Genomic DNA, 27,621 nt, shown 5'->3' with positions numbered 1-27,621 from the left:
AGCAAATAATTAAATACAAGCATGAGTCGGGCTATACTTAGCCTGCCTTACAGCTTCCAATCTATAATACATTCCTGGTACTGTGCTCTAAAAATCTTTAAATAAAAAACTGTCAAGATTGTCCAAAGGAACTCAACATAAAAAGACAAACTTTCCCAACAAATATACAACCATGTGTGTAAATAAGAAAACCATTGCTCCAATCCTTATCTACTAGATAAGAATAATAGGTGGCAAGGTCAGAGAGTAGGTGGCAAGGCATCTTTGATTAGAAGTGATTATGAGGAGTTACTTATTAAAGCATTTCATTCTGAACTGCCTGTAATAGTATATACCCAACCCATGCAAGCTAGAAAGGCATCAAGTTGTATTTCTGAAAACACTTAAACTCTGTGCAATCAGAGGTGTAATCAAAGGCGTATGAATCTACAGAAAGACAAGGAGTACTTGTGGCACCTTAGAGACTAACCAATTTATTTGAGCATGAGCTTTCGTGAGCTACAGTTCACTTCATCGGATCACTGCATCGGATCACTGCATCCGATGAAGTGAGCTGTAGCTCACGAAAGCTCATGCTCAAATAAATTGGTTAGTCTCTAAGGTGCCACAAGTCCTCCTTTTCTTTTTGCGAATACAGACTAACAGGGCTGCTACTCTGAAACCTGAACTTACAGAGTACCTGCTCTGCAGATCCCTCTGATAACAGCAATAGAATGTGACAGTGAGATAAACTGTAATGCTTTCCCATTAGGGATGAAAACTCACACCCTCAGGGTCATGCACTCAGCCTGAACTCAAACAAATCAAGGCAGCACGTCTCAGAGCCTGAGTCTATAGATTTGGGCTTGTGCTAAAACGCTAAAAATAGCTATGTAGACGTTCCCGCTCAGGCTGGAGCTTGGGCTCTGAAATCCGAGGCAAGGGGGTTCCAGAGCCTGAGCTCCAGCCCGAACTCGAACATCTATACTGCTGGTTTTAGCACCATAGTGTGAGCCCAAATCTGCAGACCTGGGCTCTGAGACTTGTTGCCTTGATTTCAAATCACTCCGATTCCTGAAGTTCTTTCAGTACCTGACCTGCTGCATATGTAACATGCACAAGTCACATACATCAAGGAATCTAATTGTCACTTCCCTTTTCTCAGAGTGAAATTGTAACTCTTTGTGAAAGTCAGGCCCAGGTCCTCATCCAGCAGAAAACTCTCTCCATTGTCATGTCAGAGAACAACCCAACAGAGCTGGGTATCTGTTCCCGCTCACTCATTCCTTGGCCAGCACAAGGACTAAGTGATATGAAGGCAGCATGCCCAGTCCGGGAACTGGGGAGGAAAAGCGTAGTTGCCTCAAACTATTCACTAAGGGGAAGTACTGACAGCTGTCAAAGGAAGTTCAATCCAGAAAGATGGTGGCAGTAATAAGGGCATCGGGGTGCAGATCTAAATGTTGGGTTATTACTAGGATATGGAGAGCCGAACAGGGAATACACAGGAGGATCATGAAAAACATTGGTTTACCAAGTTAATCATGATCACATTGAGGATGCCTATATTCAGCACTACTTACCTAATCACCCTATCCAGTTGGACAAGATTAAAGCACACTATGTGCTCTACACTACAGTTTTTGAACAATATCCCTGTACTTTGGTGCATTTTACCTGTGTGAGAGCACGCACATTACATATACATCCACAATTTCCCCCTCTGATCCTACACATAGTTGTTAACTTTCCAGCACCCATTTTGCTTATGTGCAGCCAATGCAAAGTCCACAGCCTGGTGCACACTGTGGAAGAGGAGGTTCTGTTCCTCTTTTTTAAAGTATTCTCCCCGGTGCAGGGAACTCCTCACAGAGGCATTGCACTGGGCCAGCAGCACTTGGATGCCTATCTCCCCATAATCTTTGCAGATCTCTTTAAGCGTGTGGATCCCAGCTGTGTCCAAGAACTGTATTGCGCAGCAGTCAATCACTAGGGTGTGAAACACCAATGGCTCAGTGACAAGCTGCACTGCAACATCCACCTGGCTGCCACCAGAATTCACCATTTTCTCTTTAAGCATTCGCTTTGCTGCCCTTTTCTTGGCTGCCTGCACCCCGGCTGGGTTGACTCCAGTCTGCTTATACAGCATGGATTTAAAGCATTCTTTGTTGATATAGTAGAGAGGTGCTTCGAAACGGAAAACCACAATGCCTGGCTTAGTCTTCAGGTTTTTGTAGGCAGACAGGGATTCATACATTTCAGTCTCTACCACCCAGCCAAGCAATGGTGCCTCTGGTCTCTGAGTCCTCACAATGACGCACAGCATTGAGAAGCAGACACCAATCAGCAGGCCAATTTCAGTACTTAGCAGTGCCGAAGCGACCATCGTGACTAACCAGATCACTGTGTCCACTTTGCTCAGATGCCACATTTTGGGCAGATCCCTGAACTTCTGCAGGGCTCCTCTGAGGTTCACAATGGTTATGACCCCTAGGACACATTTCTGAAGGGAGTAGAAGAGAGGTGCAATCAAAAGCAGAACTAATAGGATGACCAATGCGGTCACCACCCCGGAGATCTGAGTTCTGCAGCCCGTTGACTCTTTGACAAGAGTCTTGGCAAGAGCTGCACTAGTTGTGAAGCAGTGGAAGAAAGAGGGAATAATGTTGCAAAAGCCAATGGCGTACATTTCCTGATTGGCCTTAACTGTGTAACCATGCTTCTTGGCGAACATTTCTGAGAGGGACACAGTGATAGCAAAGCCAATAATGGCTATGGCAACAGCATCCATCGCCACACTAGAAATCAGATCCCATTTGGGTGGCTGGGGTGGCAGGAACCCAGTTGGAATGTGTCCAGCAACACTGGAGCCATAATTCTCCTTCAGCTTCCCAAAATGGGATGCCAGCGTAGCTGCCACAACCACGACCAGTTCAATGGGTATGGGGGCCTTGAGCCTGGATTTAAAGTGATCATTCAGCTCTTTGGTTGGGACGAGGACAAGGAGACACAAGAAGCTGGTGATGAGGTCGCAGATGTTGGTCTTGTGGATGTTTCTGAAGATGTTTATCCAAGTGGTTATGAGGGAGCCAGTGCCATTGCTGCGTGGAATGTCCAGGCCCAGAAGATACTTCACTTGGGACGTTAGGATAGTAAAGGAGGCACCTGTGACAAATCCGCCAAGTAAGGAATCAGAGAGGTACACTGAGACAAAGCCCACCTGAAAGAAGCCCATAGCAACCTAAAGGAATCAACCACACACAATAGATTAGAGTACAAATCTTAGCGTTATGGAATTTAGCAGGAAAGTTAGATAACATAGGTAATACGGCACAATATGTCACTTTGCAGGATATTGCACCATCTGATGAGTGAAGTGAAATGCAAGCCAGAATCCCTACCCACTCAAGATGCATCAGCCTTAAATGGGATGCATAATTGCTAATCAGGCATTGGCTTTCAGACAAGGTCTTCATTTTTTGAACTATTTTTATATTTTTGTTCATTGTTTCTTTCAACTCTCAGTAACAGCTTACAGCATCCTTAAAGGATAAGAGGGGAAGCACAGGAAAAAAGTTTTTTTACATTTTTGGTAAATTTTGTTGCTTCTCCCCCAAATTTTTGAAATCCCCTTGCCTTTAGGCGTTACAGAAGCCCAGCACCAATGCCCTAGTCTCTCTTGCATTTCTCCTCGTAGCCTGCAATAAGTTATCACCCCAGTCAAATACCAGCTTGCTCTTTTCACTAACAACTAACCCATGGCATGTCTAATTCAGCAAAAGAGTACAGAAACTCCCACTATGCCCAGGTTACACAAGTAAAAGCAAATTTTTAAATGTATATTTTTTATTCATATTTATGAATTCTAGTTCCAATTAAATCTTCAGTGCTGTCTACAGTTAGCGCATGATGGAAAGGGGTGGATAGATGTACAGATTCCTGCAGTCCCCTGTATTTACACAGCCACAGTGGTGGTGGCTAAGTGTCTCTGCTTCCCCATTAAACTTTCTGTAAGTTAAACACAGGCCTCCCTTACAACCAAGTTCAGTTATTTCTCCCTTTGAACCCCGCACTAAAAGCCCTTTTCACTGGCCAAACTGGCCTTTTCCCTGCTGTCATCTTAGAAACTGCCATGCCAGGATCCCACAAGCTGCCAGCTATGGTACTTTTACACCTCTTGGCTCAAACAAACTCGTCCCACTTGGTCACACGTGTCATCAGCTAGCGGTGGCAACACAAAGAAAATACAGGCATAGCTGAAAACTGGTCTAACGCATAAGAACTGCATACATTTACTGAGAAGAAGAATGGTCTTGAGGTTAGACACTGGACTGGGACTCGCGAGCTGAGTTCAGTTCCTGACTCTACCACTGACTCCACCACTGACTCCCTGTGTAACCCTGGAAAAGTCACTTGACTCCTCCTTCAGTTTCTTGTCTATAAAATGAGGATAATAATACTTCCTCTCCCTCACTCTTTATCTCTCTTGCGTACTTAGACTGCAAGCAACCTTGGGGCAGAGCTTGTCTTTTACTATGTGTCTGTATACAATAGAACCTCAGAGTTGCAAACACCAGAGTTACAAACTGATCAGTCAACCATACACCTCATTTGGAACCGGAAGTACACAATCCGGCAGCAGCAGAGACCAAAACAAAAAAAAAGCAAATACAATATAGTACTGAGTTTAAACGTAAACTACTAAAAAATAAAGATAAAGTTTTAAACAAAGATTTGACAAAGTAAGGAAACTGTTTCTGTACTTGTTTTATTTACATTAAGATGGTTAAATGCAGCATTTTCTTCTGCATAGTACAGTTTCAAAGCTGTATTAAGTCAATGTTCAGTTATAAAATTTTGAAAGAACCACCATAATGTTTTGTTCAGAGTTACGAACAACCTCCATTCCTGAGGTGTTCGTAACTCTGAGGTTCTACTGTAGTTCCTAGCACAAAGGGACCCTGTTCTTGGTTGGGGCTTTGAAGAGCAAACATAACATAAGTAATATTTTAGTTTAAGTGAGGTTCTATTGGCTGGTAAGCAGAGAGACCCCAGGCAAAACACAGCTAATTGCTGTTCTATGTATAACATCTAAATCAGGTAAAGTAACTTGACTTGTTTATGTAAAGAAGCCAGAGAGAGTGTTTTGCCAAATACCAAACAGCAATCCACAACCCCACTGCCTCACAGAAACCCAACCCACCACCACCACTCTATCTCAATTACTCAACACTGCCAGGTAGTACAAGATGACATCTTAGGTTGTATATTAAGAGGATTGTCTAGAATGTCAGAAAAATGTTTTCTTTTTCTCTCCCCCACATTCTGTTAGATGCTACAGTTGTGGGCACTCCAGAAATGAGGGTGTATGATTTTGGATGTATGCCTTCCTCTACAATGCTATGGAACCCAAAACAACAGCATTTTGCTAATGCACAAGAACCAGAAATTAAGCTTGCTGATCTAATTTCAGTAGCTAAACAGTGAAATACAAGCATAACGGTTAAAAAATATTATATTTTTAAATGTTTCCATTTTAATAAATTAAGGTATTAAGTAACAGATTTTTTTCAATTATGATTTTTATCTTTGTAGCATCCCTTTAAAATAATGGTAGGGTTCTGGCTTTGAACAAAAAGTCGTCAAGTTTTACAAGCACCAAATAAAAGCATCAAATACCATGTAAATTATTTTACAATTTGTTTCAGTGGAAAAAAAGCCAGCTGATCACACGTGAAATAAACAAAAAGTGGTCTGGATTTGAAAGCTGATGCTGCAAATTTTGTCCCAGTGAAAATTAAAGCCCAAATACAAATCAATGAAAAGAAGTGTTTAGGGCCAGACTGTAAGAAGTGTTGAGTACCTGATAATGTGAAATCAATGGGAGGTGAGCCTTTGGCAATGCTTAGAATCAGGTCCTTATAAAGGGAAATGTTGGTGGACCCTTAACCAGAACAGCAATATGGGACACTACTGCTATGAACAACACTACCACTGTCTCTCAGGCTGGTCTCAGAAGGCTTCAGTAAAGAGTTGAACTATAGCTAAGAGAGGAGAGGAAGAGAATTAGAAGCATTTTCACAGAACACCCATTTACCCTGCCCCCTCTTACCTGATAAACTCCAGCTATGAAGGTCACCGTGGCTCCCACAGTAATTGCATAGCAACTTCTATCACATAACAGCGGTTGTGATGTCTGGTTCACAGCCAAAGTGGTGGTATTTACATAAATAACCATATCTCTCTGAAGGCCACTATGAACACTGGGCTCTACGTCATACCCAGCTCTCTGTACCTCACGATCCACCACCTGTCCCACCATAAGGCAAAGAACACCAAAAATGCCAACTGATATATGACGAGAGGTACCAAATAGGAAATAAATAATGCTGGCAAAAAAGGATGTGTAAAGACCATATATAGGTTCCTGGCCAGCCAACAGGGAATAGGCAATGGACTGTGGGACCAGCAGGATGCCCACTATCACACCAGACATTATATCTCCCAGGAGGTACTCTCTCAGTTTATATTTGGGGACCCACTGCAAGACAGGGAGAAAACTGAAAATCAGGTCTTTAACTTTGGTTGGGGTGCAGCTGCAAGTTTTCGTCACTTTCTTGACCAGAAGTGCCTTCATATCAATGCTCGTCTCTTGAGGCTCCAGGAACATCGTGGGTTGAAAAATGTGTGTGTCATTCTCTCCCTCTGCCATTTCAGATGCTGATTGGACATGGCTGAGTTCCACTTCTGCCGCCATCCTGAAGGCTCCCTACCAACACAAAGATTATCAGGTAAGTTAGTTAACCTTGTGAAGCAAGGAGATTCTTTTCCCTAAGAATCAGGCAGGCACAGGCAATTCTGAAGGGGTTTATTCACGGCACTGGGAAGACTGATAAACAGCTTTGAAAGTATAGTGTTACAGTGATCAATTATATACCTTTTCTTATCAATCCATTTGCATTTACCTTGTACTTACAGAGACAAACATTATTTCAGAAAGAGAGAGAGAGAGAGAGAACATTTAACATGATAATGCCAGGAGCAGGACGTACGCATAGAAACTATTCTAGTTACATCATTTATCTGTGACTATCCTTAAGGCGAAGGGTGGGGTGGGGGTGAGTGTTCACAGATATCCGGAAAGCTGTGCGAGGGAAACTGTTCTTTCTTACCGAGAGGCTGAGTTACTAGGCGGACATCTGACCATATAAGTTTATCAAGTGTTTACAGCTGCCACTGCCCTTGTATTTCTGGTATTTCTGCTTGTTAGTTACGTGGGTTTCTGTTTCAGCTGCTAACTGAATTTTTAACTCTTGCCTAACAACCTTAAACTAATTTATAGATTATTCCAGACTTCTTCTTTTTTTTAATGGGAATTAATTTAATTCTTATGAAAGGCAAAAACTAACAGTACTAGCTTAAGTCAACAATTGTACAAGCAAGGTCTCTGCAATGTTCCACACAAACCTGTTATGATACAACTCAATCTTCCCAGCAACATGGGTGGGTGAGATTCTGTGGCCTGCGTTGTGCAGGAGGTCAGACTAGATGATCATAATGGTCCCTTCTGACCTTAGTATCTATGAATCTATAAACATCAGCTGTTATTCCTGTCCTCAGCCAGGCATAGGCATGGGCTGCTGGTGCTATCCAACTATATTGTGAAATGGAATGGAAAAACATCCCCAAACTCATTTTCACTTATGACCTATGTCAAGATTTGACCCCATGTCTTCAGGAACTAAAAGCTAGCATAATGCACCCCCTAACTTCTCAGCTTTGTATCTTTGAAGCTACTGCTTTCTCATTACCACACAAGACAAATACCTTCCCGCTGTGGCTTTATAAACCTAATCTGTTTCCTTTTGTTGTCACTAAAATAAACTTTGTTTATGATCAGACAGAGCCTCTCCATGAATATGACTCTGATTAAATCATAGCTACACACATACTGCAAGAAGAGAACATACTTCTTTTCATGTAATCAGCCCAACTGTGATATACGCACACCACCCTAGCAACACTTTTTCTTGGAGCACCTTCCCTGATGAGTCCACTCACTGTTGCTGGTCTATTCTATTCAGCAAAAATAGAAAGAGTAGGCTGTACTAGTTGAACATTCATTATAATTCAGTTTGTGAAACATACCCCTTGCAACTCAATTTCTGGAATAGCAGTTGAGGTCTAAGGCCTTGTCTACACTACGAAATTAGGTCGAATTTATAGAAGTCGGTTTTGTAGAAAGCGTTTTTATACAGTCGATTGTGTGTGTCCCCACACAAATGCTCTAAGTGCATGTAGTCGGCAGAGTGTGTCCACAGTATCAAGGCAACCGTCGACTTCCGAAGCATTGCACTGTGGGTGGCTATCCCACAGTTCCCGCAGTCTCCGCCACCCATCTGAATTCTGGGTAGAAATCCCAATGCCTGATGGGGCTAAAACACTGTCGCGGGTGGTTCTGGGTACATATCGTCAGGCCCCCCCTTCCCTCCCTCCCTCCGCGAAAGCAAGGGCAGACAATCATTGTGCGCCTTTTTTCTTGAGTTACCTGTGCAAACGCCATACCACGGCAAGCATGGAGTCCGCTCAGCTAACCGTCACCGTATGTCTCCTGGGTGCTAGCAGACGCGGTACTGCATTGCTACACAGCAACAGTTTATTGCCTTTTGGCAGCAGACAGTGCAGTATGACTGGTAGCCGTCATTGACATAGTCTAGGGTGCTCTTTTAACCGACCTCAATGAGGTCGGGGCACCTGGGCAAACATGGGAGTGACTCAGCCAGGTCATTTCCCTTTTAAGTTTCGTCTCATGGCAATTCAGTCCTACTGGCAGTGCACTGTCTTTTAATCAGCAGCCAGCAGAAGACGATGGCCAACAGTTATACTGCACCATCTTCTGCAGAGCATCCAGGAGATGACGATGGCTAGCGGTCATAATGCACAGTCTGCTGCCAGCAAGATGTATAAAGATAGATGAAGTGGATCAAAACAAGAAATAGACCAGATTTGTTTTGTATACATTTTCTCCTCCCTCCCTCCGTGAAATCAACGGCCTGCTAAACCCAGTTTTGAGTTCTATCCTTCAGGGGGCCATTCTGTTTCTCGCAAAGCCACCCCCTTTGTTGATTTTAATTTCCTATAAGCCAAACCTGTAAGCCATGTTGTCAGTCACCCCTCCCTCCGCCAGAGCAACGGCAAACAATCGTTTTGCGCCCTTTTCCCTGGATTGCCTGAGCAGAAGCAGACGCCATAGCACAGCAAGCATGGAGCCCGTTCAGCTCACCACAGCAGTTATGACCATTGTAAACACCTCGCGCATTATCATGCAGTGTATGCAGAACCAGCACCTGAAAAACCAGGTGAGGAGGCAACGGCAGCGCGGTGATGAGGACATGAACACACTTTTCTCTAAAACCGCGTTCCCCCGCAATTTGGAGATCATGGTGTTAATGGGGCAGGCTCATACCATGGAACGCTGATTCTGGGCCTGGAAAACAAGCACAGAGTGGTGGGACCGCATAGTGTTGCAGGTCTGGGATGACTCCCAGTGGCTCCGAAACTTTCACATGCGTAAGGGCACTTTCATGTAACTTTGTGACTTGCTTTCCCCTGCCCTGAAGCACAAGAATACCAAGATGAAAGCAGCCCTCACAGTTCACAAGCGAGTGCCAATAGCCCTGTGGAAGCTTGCAATGCCAGAAAGCTACCAGTCAGTCGGTAATCAATTTGGAGTGGGCAATTCTACTGTGGGGGTTGCTGTGATGCAAGTAGCCAACGCAATCATTGAGCTGCTGCTATCAAAGGTAGTGACTCTGGGAAATGTGCAGGTCATAGTGGATGGCTTTGCTGCAATGGGATTCCCTAACTGTGGTGGGGCTATAGACGGAACGCATATCCCTATATTGGGTCCGGACCACCAGGGCAGCCAGTAAATAAACTGCAAGGGGTTACTTTTCAATGATGCTGCAAGCACTGGTGGATCACAAGGGACGTTTCACCAACATCAACGTGGGATGGCTGGGAAAGGTTCATGACGCTCACGTCTTCAGGAACTCTGATCTGTTTAAACGGCTGCAGGAAGGGATTTACTTCCCAGACCAGAAAATAACTGTTGGGGATGCTGAAATGCCTATAGTTATCCTTGGGGACCCAGCCTACCCCTTAATGCCCTGGCTCATGAAGCTGTACACAGGCACCCTGGACAGTAGTAAGGAGCTGTTCAACTACAGGCTGAGCAAGTGCAGAATGGTGGTAGAGTGTGCATTTGGACGTTTAAAGGGTCGCTGGCGCAGTTTACTGACTCGCTCAGACCTCAGCGAAACCAATATTCCATTTGTTATTGTTGCTTCCTGTGTGCTCCACAATCTCTGTGAGAGTAAGGGGGAGACAATTATGGCAGGATGGGAGGTTGATGCAAATCACCTGGCCGCTGAATATGCGCAGCCAGACACCAGGGCAGTTAGAAGAACACAGCAGGAAGTGGTGCGCATCAGAGAAGCTTTGAAAACCAGTTTCATGACTGGCCAGGGTACTGTGTGACACTTCTGTTTGTTTCTCCTTGATGAAAACCCGACTCCTTGGTTGACTAATTCCCTGTAAGCCACCCGCCCTCCCGCCTCCGATCACAGCTTGCTTGCAAAGGAAAGAAAGTCACTATCATTTAAAAACCATGTATTCTTTATTAATTGATTATAAAAATAGGGAGATAACTCACAAGGTAGCCGGGGTGGGGTGTGGGAGGAGGGTAAGAGGGAAGGAAAAGGACACTTTAAAACTTGTTGAATGCCAGCCTTCTGTTGCTTGGGCTGTCCACTGGGGTGGAGTGATTGGGTGCCCAGAGCCTCCCACCCCGCGTTCTTGGGCGTCTGGGTGAGGAGGCTATGGAACTTGGGGAGGAGGGAGGGCGGTTAAACAGGGACTACAGCAGCAGTCTGTGATCCTGCTGCGGTTCTTGAACCTCCCCTCCCCCAGACGCCGGAGCATGTCCATTTGATCCCGCAGTAGCCCCAGCATTTCCTCATGCTTCTCTGATCTTCTTGCCGCTACCTCTCCTCATGTTCATCGGCCACCGTCCTGTACTCTTCTACTGTGTCCCTCCACACAGCTCTGTCAGTGCCGGATGACTGCATGAGCTCAGAGAATTAAGTATTTCCAGGATAGCTTAGTGGTTTGAGCCTAAAATTGGCCTGCTAAACCCAGAGTTGAGAGTTCAATCCTTAAGGGGGCCATTTAGGGAACTGGGGCAAAAATTGGGGATTGGTCCTGCAGGGGGTTGGACTAGATGACCTCCTGAGGTCCCTTCCAACCCTGATATTCTATGAAATCTATGAAAAACATTTCCTTGCGCGTGCGTTTTTTTCGCCGCCTTATCTGAGATAGCCTTTGGTAGGGAGGAGGGAGGCTTGAAACATTTGAAGCTGCTGGAGGTAAAAAAGGGAGTGAAGTATTTAAAAAGATACATTTTACAGAACAATGGCTATACTCTTTCACGGTGAACAACGCTATTCACATTACATAGCACATGTGATTTTGGTATAAGGTTGCATTTTGCATCTTATATTGAGTGCCTGAGGCTTTGGTGTTAAAAATCAAACACGCAGGGCTGGGCAACAGAATTCAGCTTGCAGGCTGTTTTCCTGTTAACGTGCAACAGCAGAAACCAAACTAACCCCCTCCCCCCATCCAATTCTCTGGGATGATCGCTTTTCCCGTCCCCCCACCGCCTGGCTGGTATCAGGGAAGATCCCTGCTAGCCAAACACGAACAGCTCAACGCCAATGGCCCCTCTCCCCACCTCTTGGCTAACTGCAGGGAAGATTTCTTTTCAGCCACAGGCAAACAGCCCAGCAGGAACGGGCACCTCTGAATGTCCCTTTAATCAAATTCCCCTATTTCAACCAGGTTACCGTGACTATCACTCTCCTGAGGATAACACAGAGAGATAAAGAACGGATGTTGCTTGAATGCCAGCAAACACCGGGACCATACGCTGCCAGGCTTTGTCATGCAGTGATACCAGATTACTTGCTACTAGCATGGCGTGGTAAAGTGTCCTACCATGGAGGACGGAATAAGGCTGCTCTCCCCAGAAACCTTCTGCAAAGGCTTTTAGAGTATCTCCAGGAGAGCTTCATGGAGATGTCCCTGGAGGATTTCCGCTCCATCCCTAGACACGTTAACAGACTTTGCCAGTAGCAGTACTGGCCACGAATGCATCCCAAGTCCTCAGGGCTACTTAATCATTAAAAAATGCTTGCTTTTAAAACACGTATTATATTTTAAAAAGGTACACTCACCAGAGGTCCCTTCTCCGGCTTGGTTGGGTTAGGAGGGTATGTCAGTGAGGGTAATAAAAAGATCCTGGCTGTCAGGGAGAACGGTGTGATGTGTGCTCTCCCCAAGCTCGTCCTCCTCCTCCTCATCTTCCCCATCTGCAAAATCCTCAGGCATGGCGGAGAGTACCCCATCATCGGAGTCCATGGACAGGGGTGGGGTAGTGGTGGCGGCCCCCCCTAGAATTGCATGCAGCTCAGCGTAGAAGCGGCATGTCTGGGGCTCTGTCCCAGAGCGTCCATTTGATTCTTTGGTTTTCTGGTATGCTCCTCTGAGCTCCTTAAGTTTCACGCGGCACTGTGTTGCGTCCCTGATGTAGCCTCTGTCCCTCATGGCCTCGGAGATTTTTTGAAATGTTTTAGCATTTTGTCTTTTGGAACGTAGTTCTGATAGCACAGATTCCTCTCCCCATACAGCGATCAGATCCAGTACTTCCCGTTCAATCCATGCTGGAGCTCTTTTTCAATTCTGGGACTGTGTGGTCACCTGTGCTGATGAGCTCGCCTGGCCAAACAGGAAATGAGATTCAAAAGTTCCCGGGGTTTTTCATGTACACCTGGCCAGTGAATAAGAGTTCAGAGTGCTGTCCAGAGCGGTTACAATGGTACACTGTAGGATAGCTCCCGGAAGCCAATACCTTCAAATTGCGTCCATACTAACCCGAATTTGAAACGGCAATGTCAATTTCAGGGCTAATCCCCTCGTTGGGGAGGAGTACAGAATCGGTTTTAAGAGCCCTTTATGTCGAAAAAATGGCTTCGTTGTGTGGACGGGTGCAGGGTTAATTCGGATTTAATGCTGCTAAATCCGACATAAACTCATAGTGTAGACCAGGCCTAAGTCTTTCATTAGTGTTTTCTTTCTAGTGCAGTTAGGATGCCAGCCAGTTATACTGGAGCTTACTTGTTATCAAAAAGCAGCAATCTTTATCCAAATGGTTCTGTTTCAGCACATGATATAGAACAGGAACACTTTGCATGCACTTTTCCATTATTTTTTTTAAAGAAGAAGAAAGTTTGGATTTCAAGCAAATTATATCCAACCAAAGGAACAGAAACAAGCATCTTAACTGGAAATATGGGTTCTAGATGACATGCTCCCACCAACAGGTTTCTCCTACTGTAGGTTGAATGGCAGATGATATATGAGCAAGGTGACTGTAATAAAAAACATTCTTATAATAAGAACTTACTTCCTCAACTTGTGACAGCAAAATATCCAAGCAGACAAGCAAATCAAAAACAACCTGAAAGAGACATCTCTAACACATGTACGCAATTTGGTGCTTACCCAGCAGTCTTCTGCTTCAGAGTCTTTTGCAAACATTACTTCCTTCGCAGATGGCTAGCAAAGATGAATTAAATATTATCGCTCATGTCAAGGTTCCTTCCCCACTCTGAACGCTAGGGTACAGATGTGGGGACCTGCATAAAAACCTCCTAAGCTTACTTTTACCAGCTTAGATTAAAACTTCCCCAAGGTACAAACTATTTTACCTTTTGCCCACTGCCACCACCAAACGTCTAACTGGTATTATTTTATTAGGAAAGAGTCCGTTGGGAAACGTCTTTCCCCCCAAAATCCTCCCAAACATTATCCCCTCTTTCCTGGGGAAGGTTTCATAAAAATCCTCACCAATTTTCATAGGTGACCACAGACCCAAACCCTTGGATCTTAAGAACAATGAAAAAGCATTCAGTTTCTTAAAAGAAGAATTTTAATAGAAGAAAAAGTAAAAAGAATCACCTCTGTAAAATCAGGATGGTAAATACCTTACAGGGTAATTAGATTCAAAACACAGAGAATCCCTCTAGGCAAAACCTTAAGTTACAAAAAGACACAAAAACAGGAATTTCCATTCCATTCAGCACAGCTTATTTCCTCAGCCATTTAAAGAAATCAGAATCTAATGCATATCTAGCTAGATTACTTACTAAGTTCTAAGACTCCATTCCTGTTCTGTCCCCGGCAAAAGCATCACACAGACAGAGAGAGAGGCTTTGTTTCTCCCTCCCCTGCAGCTTTTGAAAGTATCTTGTCTTCTCATTGGTCATTTTGGTCAGGTGCCAGCGAGGTTATCCTAGCTTCTTAACCCTTTACAGGTGAAAGGGTTTTTCCTCTGGCCAGGAGGGATTTTAAAGGTGTTTACCCTTCCCTTTATATTTATGACAGCTCATATTTTACATAGGGTGAAACTCAGCCAGAAACTGACTTGCTCAAGGCCACAAAGGAGTCAAAGTCAGAGGTGGTATTAGAACTTCGAAGTTTGTAGTTCCCAGTCCTCCACCTTCAAAACCAGATCTCACCTCTTTACCAGGTCAGCTCTACTAATAACAAAAATATTTATCATTTATATAGCAATTTGCACTTTCAATGTGCAGTTCAAACATTAATGAATGCAGAACGCATATTCTACGTAATGTCAACTTCTGAATTAATTAGCAGAAGCATATTTGAGCTAGGCTTGCTGAGAATATACTGCAAGATTCTCACTGGGAATTCTTTCACCTAATTAACACTTTGCAAAGAGCTATAAATTGTTTATTACTACTTCTACTACTTCAGGATGAATCTCTTAGAAACTGTGTACACGTGGGTGAAGCGGGAGTCAGACTTCGGAGTTTAGACAGCTTGCTTCTCCTGTGGTCTGTTACAAGACACCACTCTTTGGAGTTGTGGAACTAATTTCAGTTTACAGGGTGCATTATCTACACCTCTCCATTCTGTGTAGGAAGGCTCTTAAGCAGGGGAGGCAGTCCACTGGCCTCTAATGTCATGGTCATCATCATCCATGTCCATAGTTGTGTTTAATAGTCTGTTAATGCAGAAAAACAACTCAGACTAATTGTCTCTAGGATCTTCAGGCAGGATTAGGGTGATAATTTTGACAATGCAAAGAAATTTAAATGGTAAAGTATCTGCTTTCTTGAACTGCCGAAACCTGCCCATCACACCAGAACCCATGATAGCATTTAATCTTCAAAGTGGCCTCCATTTCCAACTAGCAGTATTCAATGCACATCTACATTGAAGTTCCAATTAAGAATCAATACATTCTTATTAGTTCAGTTACTCTATATTACATTGCAACATATTTCACTTTGGAACCTCTGTTTTGTATTAACCTCCAGTGATTGCACCACCAAACTTGAGCTATTCCATTGTTCAATAGCAATTGAAGGTTATAATATTTTGATCAATTATATTGAACTGGGTCATTCTCCCTTCCCTTCAAGTATACATTCAAGTTCTTAGAGAGCAGAGTATTTTAGCCACCTGACACCCACTGAAACCAATGAACTAATCCACTCAGAGTCCAATGCAATTCTAATTTTAGGGGTATATCTTCAAAGTACCAGATTTTTTTTCTGTACATAAAAACAAAGACAAAAGGATGAATAAAAGCCAAGGCCATACTAAAAAGGGTGTGAGGGAAAGGCCTCAGCCAGCTAAATCCTCACAGAGAGATTTGGAATTATTGAGAAACTGAAATAGCTATTTGGTAAATTTCCTCTCTGCATATAAAGAGTACTGGTTGGGTTTCTGCATGAAGTGTCTGTATGGTGGTTTGGGCAGAGGGACAGAGTGGAGGGGGTAGGGAGACGAAGGAGAAACACACACACAGAAAAACCACAAATACTTCATTGAAAGAAGGAACCCAGGTCACTGACAGACTGGGCTAGTCACACTTCTGAATGGAACATCCCACACACACTTATGACAGTGAATACCACAATGTATTCAGCCTGCAGCTCAGCCCAATTTGAGCTTACTTACTCCGATTAGTCTGACTGTGAAGTTAAACTGAAAAGATTTCACAAACTCCACAGCCTACAAACTTACAACAAAAAAACTTCAAAAACAGACTCCAACGAGAGACTGCTGAATTGGAATTAATTTGCAAACTGGACACCATTAAATTAGGCTTGAATAAAGACTGGGAGTGGATGTGTCATTACACAAAGTAAAACTATTTCCCCATGTTTATTTTCCCCCGCTACTGTTCCTCACCCGTTCTTTTCAACTGCTGGAAATGGCCCACCTTGATTATCACTACAAAAGGTTTTTTTTCTCTCCTGCTGGTAATAGCTCACCTTACCTGATCACTCCCATTACAGTGTGTATGGTAACACCCATTGTTTCATGTTCTCTGTGTATATAAAATCCCCCTACTGTATTTTCCACTGCATGCAACCGATAAAGTGATCTGTAGCTTATGAAAGCTTATACTCAGATAAATTTGTTCGACTCTAAGGTGCCACAAGTCCTCCTTTTCTTTTTGCGGATACAGACTAATACGGCTGCTACTCTTAAATGGTGTTTCCTGCAATGCTAGGTGCATGAGAAATATAACAGAGAAGGAAGACAGACTAGACTATAGTAAGCATAGCATAAATATTAGGAATAGAAAGACAGACTCATCAGTGTGGTCATTACTGCAACTGGTTAAAAACATTATTTCACGACCATTTTATGTAAAGAGTCATCTATCCAAGCACTTCCTTGTGTAAGCTTGCTGAACATCTAGTACTTGCTGATACACCCCAGGGAACAAAGACATTATTACATGGAACTAACTGCCTGCAAAAGTCAAACAGACCTAAATAATGTCCATCACCAGTGATTTCATTTTACATCTATTATTATAAAATTGAAACAAAAACAAAAACAAAAAAAACCCACACACACCTCAGAAAAACCCAACAACCCTTAGCTAAAGCAATGTTAAGTTTGCAATTTTAAACACAAAAATGTATAGAAATGAAAAAATATGGTTCTGGGAGCAACATTAATCTATCTGCATTGCACATGCTGTATTTTAAGGTATACACTGAACAGTGTAATTATCCCAAAGTGCTTCTGTGCAGTGTGGATGAGTTAATGTTGCTGTGAGAATGCTAATTTTTGCATTTCCTGACTGTGTTTAAATATGCAGCCTTAATGATTCATTAATATTGATTTAGTTTGTTTCTGTTTTGTTTTTTCTTTTTTTAAAAAGGGAAAGGGGAGAACAACAACTTCAAGAAAAAGAAATACAAAGTACCAGATGACTGGTAGGTAGCTAATGTAATACTGACTTTTTTTAAAAAGGCTCCAGAGGCAATCCTGGCAATTACAGGCCAGTAAGCCTAACTTCAGTATCAGGCAAATTGACTGAAAGAGCACAGAGCAGAATTATCAGACACACAGGTGAACACAATATGTTGTGGAAGAGTCAACATAGCTTTTATAAAGGGAGATCATGCCTCACCAATCTATTAAAATTCTTTGAAGGGGTCATCAAGTGGATAGAATATACTTGGATTTTGTGAAAGCTTTTGACAAGGTTCCTCACAAAAGACTCTTAAGCAAAATAGGCAGACACAGGATAAGAGGGAAGGTCCTCTAATGGATCAGTAACTAGTTAAAAGATAGGAAACAAAGGGTAGGAATAAATGGTCAGTTTTCCCAGTGGAGAGGTAAATAGTGGGGTCCCCCAAGGATCTGCACTGGGACTAGTGCTGTTCAACATATTCAATAATGATCTAGAAAAAGGGGTAAACAGAGAGGTGGCAAAGTTTGCAGATGAGACAAAATTACTCAAGATAAGTCCAAAGCTGACTGCGAAGAGTTACATAGGGATCTCACAAAACTGGGTGACTGGGCAACAAAATATCGGATGAAACTGAATGTTGATAATTGGAAAATAAGGTACATTGGAAAATATAATCCCAACTATACATACAAAATAAAGGGGTCTAAATTAGCTGTTTCCACCCAAGAAAGAGATCTTGGAGTCACTTGGGCTAGTTCTTTGAAAATATCTGCTCAATGTGCAGCAGCAGTCAAAAAAGCTAATAGGATGTTAGTAACTATTAGGAAGGGATAGATAATAAAACAGAAAATATCATAATGCCACTTGTGATGGGGTGGACTAGGCCCAAAGGCCCCCTGCTGGAGGCCTCAGGGTTCTGCTACACCCATCCCAGGGAAGCAGCAGTGGAGAGGTTTTCCAAGCAGGCTACAGTGGCTGCAGGGGAAGCAGCCAATCAGGGCCCAGGAGGGCCATATAAAAGGAGTTGCAGCGCAGAGCAATAGTTTAGTTGCTGCTAGCAGCAGGAGAAGAAAGGACTGCAGTCCTGAAAAAGCAGCAGGGCCATGGATGGTTTGCTAGCAGGGACCGGGGGAGCATTGAGGGAGCTTCTAGCTGGTTGCTGAGTCTGGGGAGAGCTGCAGGAAGATAGTATCTCCAGGGAGGAAGCCCTAGGGATACAGCTCCATACCAAGGCTGGACTACTTAAAGACCAAAGCCCAGGGAGGGCTAGAGAGAGACACCACCAGAGGGGCACTGAGATATACAGTCCACCGGGGCCTATCCTGGAAGGTGTTTGTGTTGGTTAATAGGCAGACAGTGTGACTGAGCCAGAGCGCTGTCACTGACAAACCCACCTGAGAACCACCAAAGGGGGTCACCAGAACTAAAGAACACAGACATGCCCAACCAGAAGGAAACACTTGCGAGAGGTGGGTGCCAACCCTGTTACACCACTATATAAATCCATGCTATAACCTACCTTGAACGGCATGCAGTTCTGGTCACCCCATTTCAAAAAAAGATATATTAGAATTGGAAAAAGTACAGGCAAGGGCAACAAAAATGATTAGGGGTATAGAACAGCTTCTCTAGGAGGAGAGATTAAAAAGACTTGGGACTGTTCAGCTTAGAAAAGAGACAACTAAACAGGGGATATGATAGAGGTCTATAAAATCATGAATGGTGTGGAGAAAGTGAATAAGAAAGTGTTATTTACCCCTTCACATAACACAATAACCAAGGGTCACCCAATGAAATTACTAGATGGCAGGTTTAAAACAAACACAAGGAAATACTTCACATCATGCACAGTCAACCTGTGGACCTTGTTCTGAAGGCCAAAATTTAACTGCGTTCAAAATAGAATTAGATAAATTCCTGGAGGATAGGTCCATAAATATCTATTAACCAAGATGGCCAGGAACATGACCCCATGCTCTGGGTGTGTCTAAACCTCTGACTGCCAGAAGCTGGGACTGGAATATAGGCGATGGATCACTCGATAAATTGCCTTGTTCCGTTCATTCCTTTTGAAGCATCTGGCACCAGCCACTATCAGAAGACAGGATACTGGGCTAGATGGACCAGTGGTGTGACCCACTATGGCCATTCTTATGTTGTGAGCATCAGAGCCACTAGCAGGAGCTTCTTCCACATGGGAGCATGTCAATCAACAAATGTTTTATGTAGCACCAAAGGCAACGCTGTAAGTAACTTGTTTTCCTGTCTCCACCTATCAGCAGGAGGCATACATCATTCGCTGTTTGGGCAGGCACAGAAAGACAATAGTGGAAGTATGTTTTCTCTCATTTATACACATACTCAAATGGCTGAATGGATTTTAATTCAAGCTTTCAAGAGACTCTCACCTTTGGACTGAGGCCAAGAATGGAAAGTTTCAACCCAAAAAGGTATATGAGAAAGCTGTGAGTGAAAAGAGGATTACTGTGGAAGGTGAGCTGTAGCCTTTACTATAAGGTTCGCAGCTATATAAAATACCTGTATTTGTTTAAATCCTCTGAACAATACTACTGAAGATAAACATGATAATTAGAAGTTAATGTAATATGGTAACCATGTGACTCATTATTATTGCAGATTTAAGCATTAGTCACATGAGATGACAAATTAAATAACTCTTGGCCTCTTGCAAATTACATGAGTAGCAAAGCTGGTTTGCTAACCACTAATCAAACAGAATATAGGTTTTTGTGCATCCGAAAGCACACGACCCTTTCTTTGGCAACAGAATTGGGGGAAACTGTCTCCAATTATATTTTTCTTCAAATCTTCCACTTAGCACTGATGCAGCAGTGAGGAGGTTAGAAACAATGGTAAAAACACCAACAACTGGTCTATACTAGCCAGCCACAATTCTACCACCAGTAGAGCTTACCAGGGCTAGTGCAATGGTGGGTAATTTTAAGAAAAATGCCTAGGAAGACACAGACAATTCACCACAAATACTATTATTATTATAGTCAATCAAATCTGTGTCAACCAGTTAGATTAGCAGATGAATTTCGGTCAATCAGAAATGAATGGATTCATGAAAGTGCAGCTTACAAAAAAGCCTGATCTTTTATGAACAGTCATTGCATCCAGAAATAGAAAATACCTATTAGGTCCTGTGACCCACTGAGGCACAATGTCCTGTCTAGGTCACATCCCTACCATTTCAGGATTGTTCTCTATTTTTTAACATTTTGCCCAGTCTAGTTTCAAAATGTTCCAAGTAATGAGACAAAGAGGAAAACAATAGCTCATTTATGACTAAATGAAACCCAATACAAGTCCATTTCTGAAGAAGACTACAGTGCAACTTTTTTATGTTTGTTACAAAGGCTTTCTTTTCAATTAACTATTATAAAAACAAACACCTGCCCAGCACAGTGTCCAGTGACAGCACTATATGCTCTAACACGGGGAATCCAAATTTAGGTTCCATATTCACAGCTGTTGGAACTAGAGGTGCTGGGGGTGCTGCTGCACTCCCTGGCTTGAAGTGGTTTCCATCAAATAGAGGGTTTACACTTTGGTTCAATGGCTCTCAGCATCCCCACTATACAAACGGTTCCAGCAGCCCTGCCCACATTAGCTGGCTGGGGTGTGCTTCATTTTAGACCCAAATATACATCCATCTTACACTTAACATGAGGGCGTCCCCTCTTAATCACTCTAGAAGTGTAAATCCACAAACCAGAGTCTATTAACTCTCCATCTAAACTATAGTATCACTACTGTACAGATCTAATAAATCCCTAACGATTCTGAACTTCTCTCTTATGCTAGTCTCATATCTGGCAGGATACAACTAAGATTATGTCATTACCATATAGAACTATAACACTTTATAAACATTGATTAATTAAGCCTCACAACAGCTCTGTGAAGAATGTATTCTGATCCCTATTTTTCAACAGGGAAATTTACAGAGTAAGTTACCCATGGTCACACAGCAAGTCAGTTCCAAAAGAGATCTTCGAATTCATGACCCTTGCCTCTTCCAGCACTCACTTGATAATGTGCTCTCCCACATGGTATTGCAAAATTCTAGTTGGCTGTTATTTATAGCGTGTGCGTATAAAACAAATACTTCAAGTCAATACTTCAAGGATAAAGGGTGCACGTATCTACAGTATGCACTATAAGTGCACGCTGTATTTATGATTTAAGCCTTTTTTTTCAATTTATCTGTCCACGATTATGAACCAAGAATCATTCTACCAAAACCCTTGTGTGAATGAGTACAGTAAAATGCTGACATTTTGTTTTTCAATTTAATCTCCAAACTACTTGTAACTGTTACAAACTTCTTAAACAGGTTCACTATTTTCCTACATTACAGTAATCTAAATCTTTCTGACTCCATCTTCTCCAAAAATCACAGAGGGCTCGCAGCAACCTTGGAGTTATTCTTAATTTCTGTCAGAAAATTCTGAAATGACAGCCAGCTATATTATTTATTCCTGTCTGGTATTCTTGGATTCAGATGTCCTAAGTGAATGTCTAGACAGCAGAATCATGGTCTAAGGGAAAATGATTTTGCTAGTAAGTTGTGGTCAATACTAGTGGACTCACTTACACAAAGTCTTTATATGCATCTGTATAACTGCCTTCCTTATGTGGTGTGAAAAGGATCTTTCATCAAAAAGACAGGCATTGCCTGTAAGGGTGAAAGGACACTGGATAGTGGCAGAATTTTCATCCAGTTACACTCATTTCTGACCAAAAATGCCGCTTTGTATTATTTCTGTAAGCAGACAACCCAAGCCAACTAGCATAAAACTTGGATTCTTTCCGTTCAGGGATAGAGGACAAAAAAACTTCAGTTAAGTACAGTGAGCACAGCATTTAATTTCAGAAAAGGAGTTTCCAAAGTCTGTTTACTTTTAGAAGACGTTATTTTTATACGACCAATTTCCATGCCCAGAATTCAGTCTTACCAGTTCCTTTCAGTCTGAATATGGTCTTTGAGGAGTGCTTAATTGCTTCAGCTCCATTACAAATGCTGTGAAGTAAGAGAAACGGTCACCGATATCCCTCTGTCATGAGACATTTACCACAAGGACCTGTCTTAAAATCAGATAAGGGGACGTATTCAAGTTATGCAAGCTTAAAATTTGTACAATATCCAGATTACATATAAGTCAGTTTAAAAAGACAGGGGATTCATTTTCCCTTTTACTGAACCATTAGCTGCAATCTGCCTAGTAGTCTAGCCTCATGGAACCAGGAACTGCAGCAAGAGGTCTCTGCTGGCAAGGATTTCCATGTAACCGTCCCAGAACATGGTCACTTGGACAGTGAGAGAACAGTAATGGGAATTTTAACACACTTATGTGCTCAAACAATTCATTACAACTTTAAACTCAAGTCAAGTTTGTACTTACAAGCAGAAAGAAAATCCTGCTTGCTTTCCAAAATACAGACTCCAGATGTCAAGATTGGCTACCTAAACTATATGTGCGCAAACACCCACGTAAATGTGCAAATACCCAGTTTTGTGCACCAACAGTTGTGTAGTTTTATGCAGCCACTTTTCAACACTAAAAGCTAATTTATACTTGAAAGTTCTTTCTGATTAATGCATGGTGTGAATTTAAAGTTCAGTAGCTATTCCTGTATAACTCCGTTTGTAGACACACTTATTCCAGAATAAGAGCCCTGAGTGCACAAGCAAACTTTCTAAAGAGAAGTTTGGATTTTCAAAGGCACCCAAGTCCTATTGAAATTAATTAGGAGTTACGGCCTAACAATTTTAGGCTCTCTGGAAAATCCAACCTAAATGTCTAAGTGTAAAAGCAATACTTTGGAAAACATGCCCTTTCACCTGTGGTTATTGGAGGCAAAAACTACCCTGTACCAAAGAGTCCATCCAGGCCCGCCGTCAGCAATTCCAGGCCCCAGGGCAGAACAGTCATTGGGCCCCCAGGCCCAGTGTGGAGTCACCACATGGGGGCAGAGCTGGACCACATGCGGCGGCTGGAGCACGCACACATGCACAAGCCACGCCTACGCCCACACGGTCCGCCTGACATTTGGGTGGTGCTGTGCCTGCACTACTGGTGCCCAGCGAGCTGCTGGCTGCGCTGCTGAGAGCGCTCTTCCAGCATGGCCAGGGCTTCCAAATGCCCGCCCAGCTGCCTTCACCGCCTCCGGTACCACCCTGCACGTGCCTAGGAGCCCTGCAGCCCACCCAGGTGATTTAAAGGGTCCAGGAGCCTTGGCTTGGGCCCCTGGGCAATTGTCCCCTTTGCCCCCCGCATCAGCGGGCCTGAGTCCATCCACAACTGTAGAGGGACTGGGGGAATCCAGTGTCACTGAAATAATGAGACAGCTACTGCAGTAATATTCCAGAACCAATATAAAGATCACATGTGGATAAGATTGAGCTCAAATTCTTGCAAAAAATCAAACAAATATGACATTCTCCTATGAAGTATGCCAGTTATTTTTTTGATCAGTAACCCTAATTCTGTGCTAGTTAGACCACTCAGAAGAGATAATAGGCTCAGATTCAGCAACATACTTAAACATATGTCTAACTTTAGGCAAATGTGTAGTTCTATTGAATTCTGAATTAGGGCCATAAATAGGCATCTCTGTGTTGTCCCAGTAACAATATCACATTTCAGCAATAAATTTGGGAGCTGAATTCAGGCAATGTTTCACTACGTCCATGATGCTCACAGACACTTATCCATGACAGCAAAAAAAGCTCTAAATTAGCACCGAGCATGAGAGTGAGTGGGGTGTGTGTGTCTGGTCTTTTGTCTATTTCAAATGTAATATTAAAGGGTGATCTGGGTGAACAGTGTCTTCCTCTGTATCTTATACAGTAACCGGATGGCTCATCTATGAGAACATGGCAGTACATATAGCATGGACAGAGATGACTGCCCTGTCAGACCTGAGCTGGATTTATTCCGCAGATGTTGGAGTTTAGTCTACAGGATTGTCAGTCTAGATCTTTTAATCACCAAGCTTGCTATGATCTAAAAGAAACATTTCTAACTAAAACAAAAGTTTTTGTATGGACCAGGGAAGGAAAAGGGGCAATTCATCCCTTAAATAGGGCCTCTCTCTCTGGCCCACTGTTAGTCAGGCAAGTTAAACAGATACACAGTGCTACAGTCATGTGCAGATTCTGCATAAAACACCAGCAGGGGAGGTTCTCCCCAAAGAAATTTCCTAGAGCGTTTAAGGCCAGCTCACATCACATGGCCCCCTCTGACTAAATGCCGGGAACTTCCCAGCTCCACCAGAAAAAGAGAAACTGTTTGGTTTTCACATGAACAGAAGACATCTCTAAATGAATCCTGCAGACATTGAACTGAACAGACGAGCACACAGAAAGCCAGCATTTACCTTGGATAAAGGTTAAGTGAGGGCGGGGGGAGGGAGGGTAGGAGGGAGGGAGAATAAACATGGTGAGAAGTGAAACAGATCAAACAAAAAATCCAAACACTTTTTTTTCTTAAGCTTAAAAGTCTTCTCTCCACGGTCACAGTCATACTCTCTTTGAGACAGTGTCTCATCCTAATACACTAGGGCTGCGGGACATTTTAGAAGCCAACACAAATTTATCACTAGATTATTTATATTTTTCAAGATGACAGTAAATAACAATTAGGTTATAATACCACCTAGTTCTTATAAAGCACTCTTCCTCAGCAGATCTCAAAGCATTTAAACAAGGAAGTCAGTATCATTATCCTCACTTTACAGATGGGGGAAACTTTGGCTGAAAGGGAAGTGACCCAGGTCCAGCAAGCTGTGGCACAGCTGGAAATAAAACCCAGGTCTCATTAAACTCAGACCACATTGCCTCCTACAGAATATATCTGCAGAATTCAGTTTAATACTCCCTTTTAAAAAAGGAATGTTTTTTATAATGCATGTACAGCAGAAAAAACAAATCCCATGTTTATTTACAGGGTTGGACAATTTTGCAGCAATTTTATCAAGAGCCTCAGCCCTACCTTTTTATATCAGGTATGACATTGCAGTTCCTACCAACAGTGAAATTATTTCTTTTTAAATCACCACTTTGATCTTTTCCCACTTAAATATCAGAATTTAACTGACCAGGGTCTAAAACAGGAAGGGACTGGTGCCTTCTGCATCTTCCCTTCTCTCCAAATCCAGTAATTATCAGTCCCACTATAGCTCCAGGCACTCAGTCTGCCTCTGTGATACTCCCATCTATTTTCAAGTCTCACCTATAAATTTATTCTCTCTTGCCTGTCTCTCTCAAACTGAGATGTTTCTGCTGTTATTTCTTATTTAGCTCTGGAAGGTGTTTTGGGATAAAGTCTTTAATAAAGATGCACTAACCAGATGAGTCAAGTTCTATTCAAAACTAGTGATGAGTCAGCACCAATATCATAAATTTCAACAATCTTAAACTCCAGATTTCATCTCTCTAAGAAAAACTGGTCTGTTTGGTTTACTCATGTGAGTTTAAATCTTTAATAATAATCTTTAAATACTACTGTCCCTCCTAATTTCACCCCAGCCTGGAGCTGACCAATCAAAATGATGCTGAGAGGGGGAAAACCACCATTCAGGATTATTATCAGTTATTTAATGTGATACAGGCAGAGTAAGACACCTGGCAGAAGTTTGTAAGTGGGTTAGACAACGCAGGGATGAGACGAGCTGGGACAGCAAGCAGTTCTGGTAGTGGAGGGAGGCTCTGTGTATATGGCACAGGGAGGCTGAAGGAGAACAAGGCAGGGAGGATTTTTGGACAGAGCAGATTTGGAGGCTTAGTTATAGAAGCGCTGACAAAGTTAATTGAGAAGTCTGAAAATAATTGAGAGTGAGCCCAGCTCTCCCCGGAGTGCATCGCCCACATCCCCAACAGGACCCCCAGCCCACTCTCCTTGGGGTGCGCCACCGCACCCTCCTCACCAGCAGCCCCCTTCTCAGAGTGTTTCCCCATTACCAGGGGGATCCCTGGCCCCACATTCCCCCCGGGGGTGTCTCCCTTTCCCACTCCCCAGGACTCCCCCTCCCGCTGCTCTCCCGGGGGCTCACGCATCCCCCCAGGATCCCTGTCCTGACGCTCTCCCCGGGGCGCCCACCCCTGCACCGAGTCTCCCCGCTCCCACCGGAGCACGACCCACCCCTCCGGGACCCCCGCTCTCCCGCGGGGCGGCCCCCACCGGAGCGCCCTCGCTAGGCCGCCCGCGCACCCCGCTCCCAGCAGAGGTCACTCACCCGTCCGCCCCGCTCCCACCGCCGAGAGATAAACTCGGATCCCGGCCACGCTGAGCTCAACTGCCGGCCCGGAGCTGAGGGGACGGGCCCGGCCGCAAGCCCCGCCTCCTCCTGCCCGCCCCCGCCGGCGCAGCGCCCTGCGCGAGGGCGGGGAGGGAAGAGGAAGAAAGAAGAGGGGCAGGGGGCAGGGCAGAAGAGGGGGGGGCAGGAAGGATGAGGGGCGCAGAGCGGGGGGGGAGTAAAAGGGGCAGGGCAGAAGAGGGCAGAGGAGGAGAAGAAGGGGGCAGGGAACAGGGGGTGGGGCAGAGCGGGGAGGAGGAGCGGTTGTTCCCCTTTAGGGATCCCTTCCTGGCCCGATGGGGTCAGGGGGAGCAGTTTCTCCTGGGAATAGCCAAAGCACACACCCCTTCCTTCCCGCGTGACAGGCGGGGAAGTGGCACCTTGGGAGAAGGGAAGGGATCACACAGTGCCACGGGCAGGGGCACCAAGAGGGCCCATGGTGAGAAACCCCTGTCACAACCCCAGCCCCAGGCCTGGCTTTCAGGCCCCCTGGATTGACCTAAGCCACACTCGTCATGTGCCACTTTGTTACTCACAACGGAAGGAGTGGTGGGGAGGGGGAGATAGGCCTGTCTGTCTGTCATTACACTGGGGAGCCCTATCCTGTACAAAAAGAAAAGGAGTACTAGTGGCACCTTAGAGACTAACCAATTTATTTGAGCATAAGCTTTCATGAGCTACAGCTCACTTCATCGGATGCATTCAGTGGATGCATTCAGTTTTTCCACTGAATGCATCCGATGAAGTGAGCTGTAGCTCACGAAAGCTTATGCTCAGATAAATTGGTTAGTCTCTAAGGTGTCACAAGTACTCCTTTTTGCGAATACAGACTAACACGGCTGCTACTCTGAAATCTAACCTGTACGTAACACTAAGGCCAGGGCTGCAGCAGAAACGTATTGCTGGTGTAGCCATACTGGTATAGCCTGACCGGCAAACCCTCCTAG

The 27,621-nt window shown here is 43.8% G+C and overlaps 1 protein-coding gene across 10 annotated transcripts; it reads right to left on the bottom strand.

Annotated features, from left to right (window-relative positions):
* Positions 1-553: 553 nt before the first annotated feature.
* Positions 554-26,753, bottom strand: SLC26A2 (solute carrier family 26 member 2). 10 transcript variants are annotated; one of them, XM_048861965.2, is made up of 7 exons: positions 26,615-26,753; positions 22,333-22,462; positions 14,247-15,127; positions 13,603-13,656; positions 12,276-13,469; positions 6,092-6,748; positions 554-3,220 (listed from the first exon to the last, which is right to left on the bottom strand). In XM_048861965.2, exons 5-7 carry the CDS (start codon positions 12,447-12,449, stop codon positions 1,709-1,711), a joined length of 2,343 nt encoding a protein of 780 aa, XP_048717922.2. In that variant the 5' UTR covers positions 12,450-13,469; positions 13,603-13,656; positions 14,247-15,127; positions 22,333-22,462; positions 26,615-26,753; the 3' UTR covers positions 554-1,708. The 10 variants fall into 10 exon arrangements, with proteins under 10 accessions (XP_048717922.2, XP_048717919.2, XP_048717920.2 ...); XM_048861962.2 differs by having other exon boundaries at positions 22,333-22,458; XM_048861963.2 differs by lacking the exon at positions 13,603-13,656 and having other exon boundaries at positions 22,333-22,458.
* Positions 26,754-27,621: the final 868 nt, after the last annotated feature.

This window comes from Caretta caretta, chromosome 8 (genome assembly GCF_965140235.1).
Source record: "Caretta caretta isolate rCarCar2 chromosome 8, rCarCar1.hap1, whole genome shotgun sequence".
Taxonomy (NCBI): Eukaryota; Metazoa; Chordata; order Testudines; family Cheloniidae; genus Caretta; species Caretta caretta.
The sequence above is the reverse complement of the archived record's forward strand: the minus strand, read 5'-3'. Positions and strand labels throughout refer to the sequence as shown.

Excerpts from the sequence above, each read along its gene's own strand:
- SLC26A2 (XM_048861965.2), bottom strand. The coding sequence starts at position 12,449 with ATGATGGGGTACTCTCCGCCATGCCTGAGGATTTTGCAGATGGGGAAG. Across the intron at positions 6,749-12,275 it reads AGCCGGAGAAGGGACCTCTG|GGAGCCTTCAGGATGGCGGC; the intron begins GTGAGTGTACCT and ends TTGTGTTGGTAG. Across the intron at positions 3,221-6,091 it reads TCATAGCTGGAGTTTATCAG|GTTGCTATGGGCTTCTTTCA; the intron begins GTAAGAGGGGGC and ends TGATTCCTTTAG.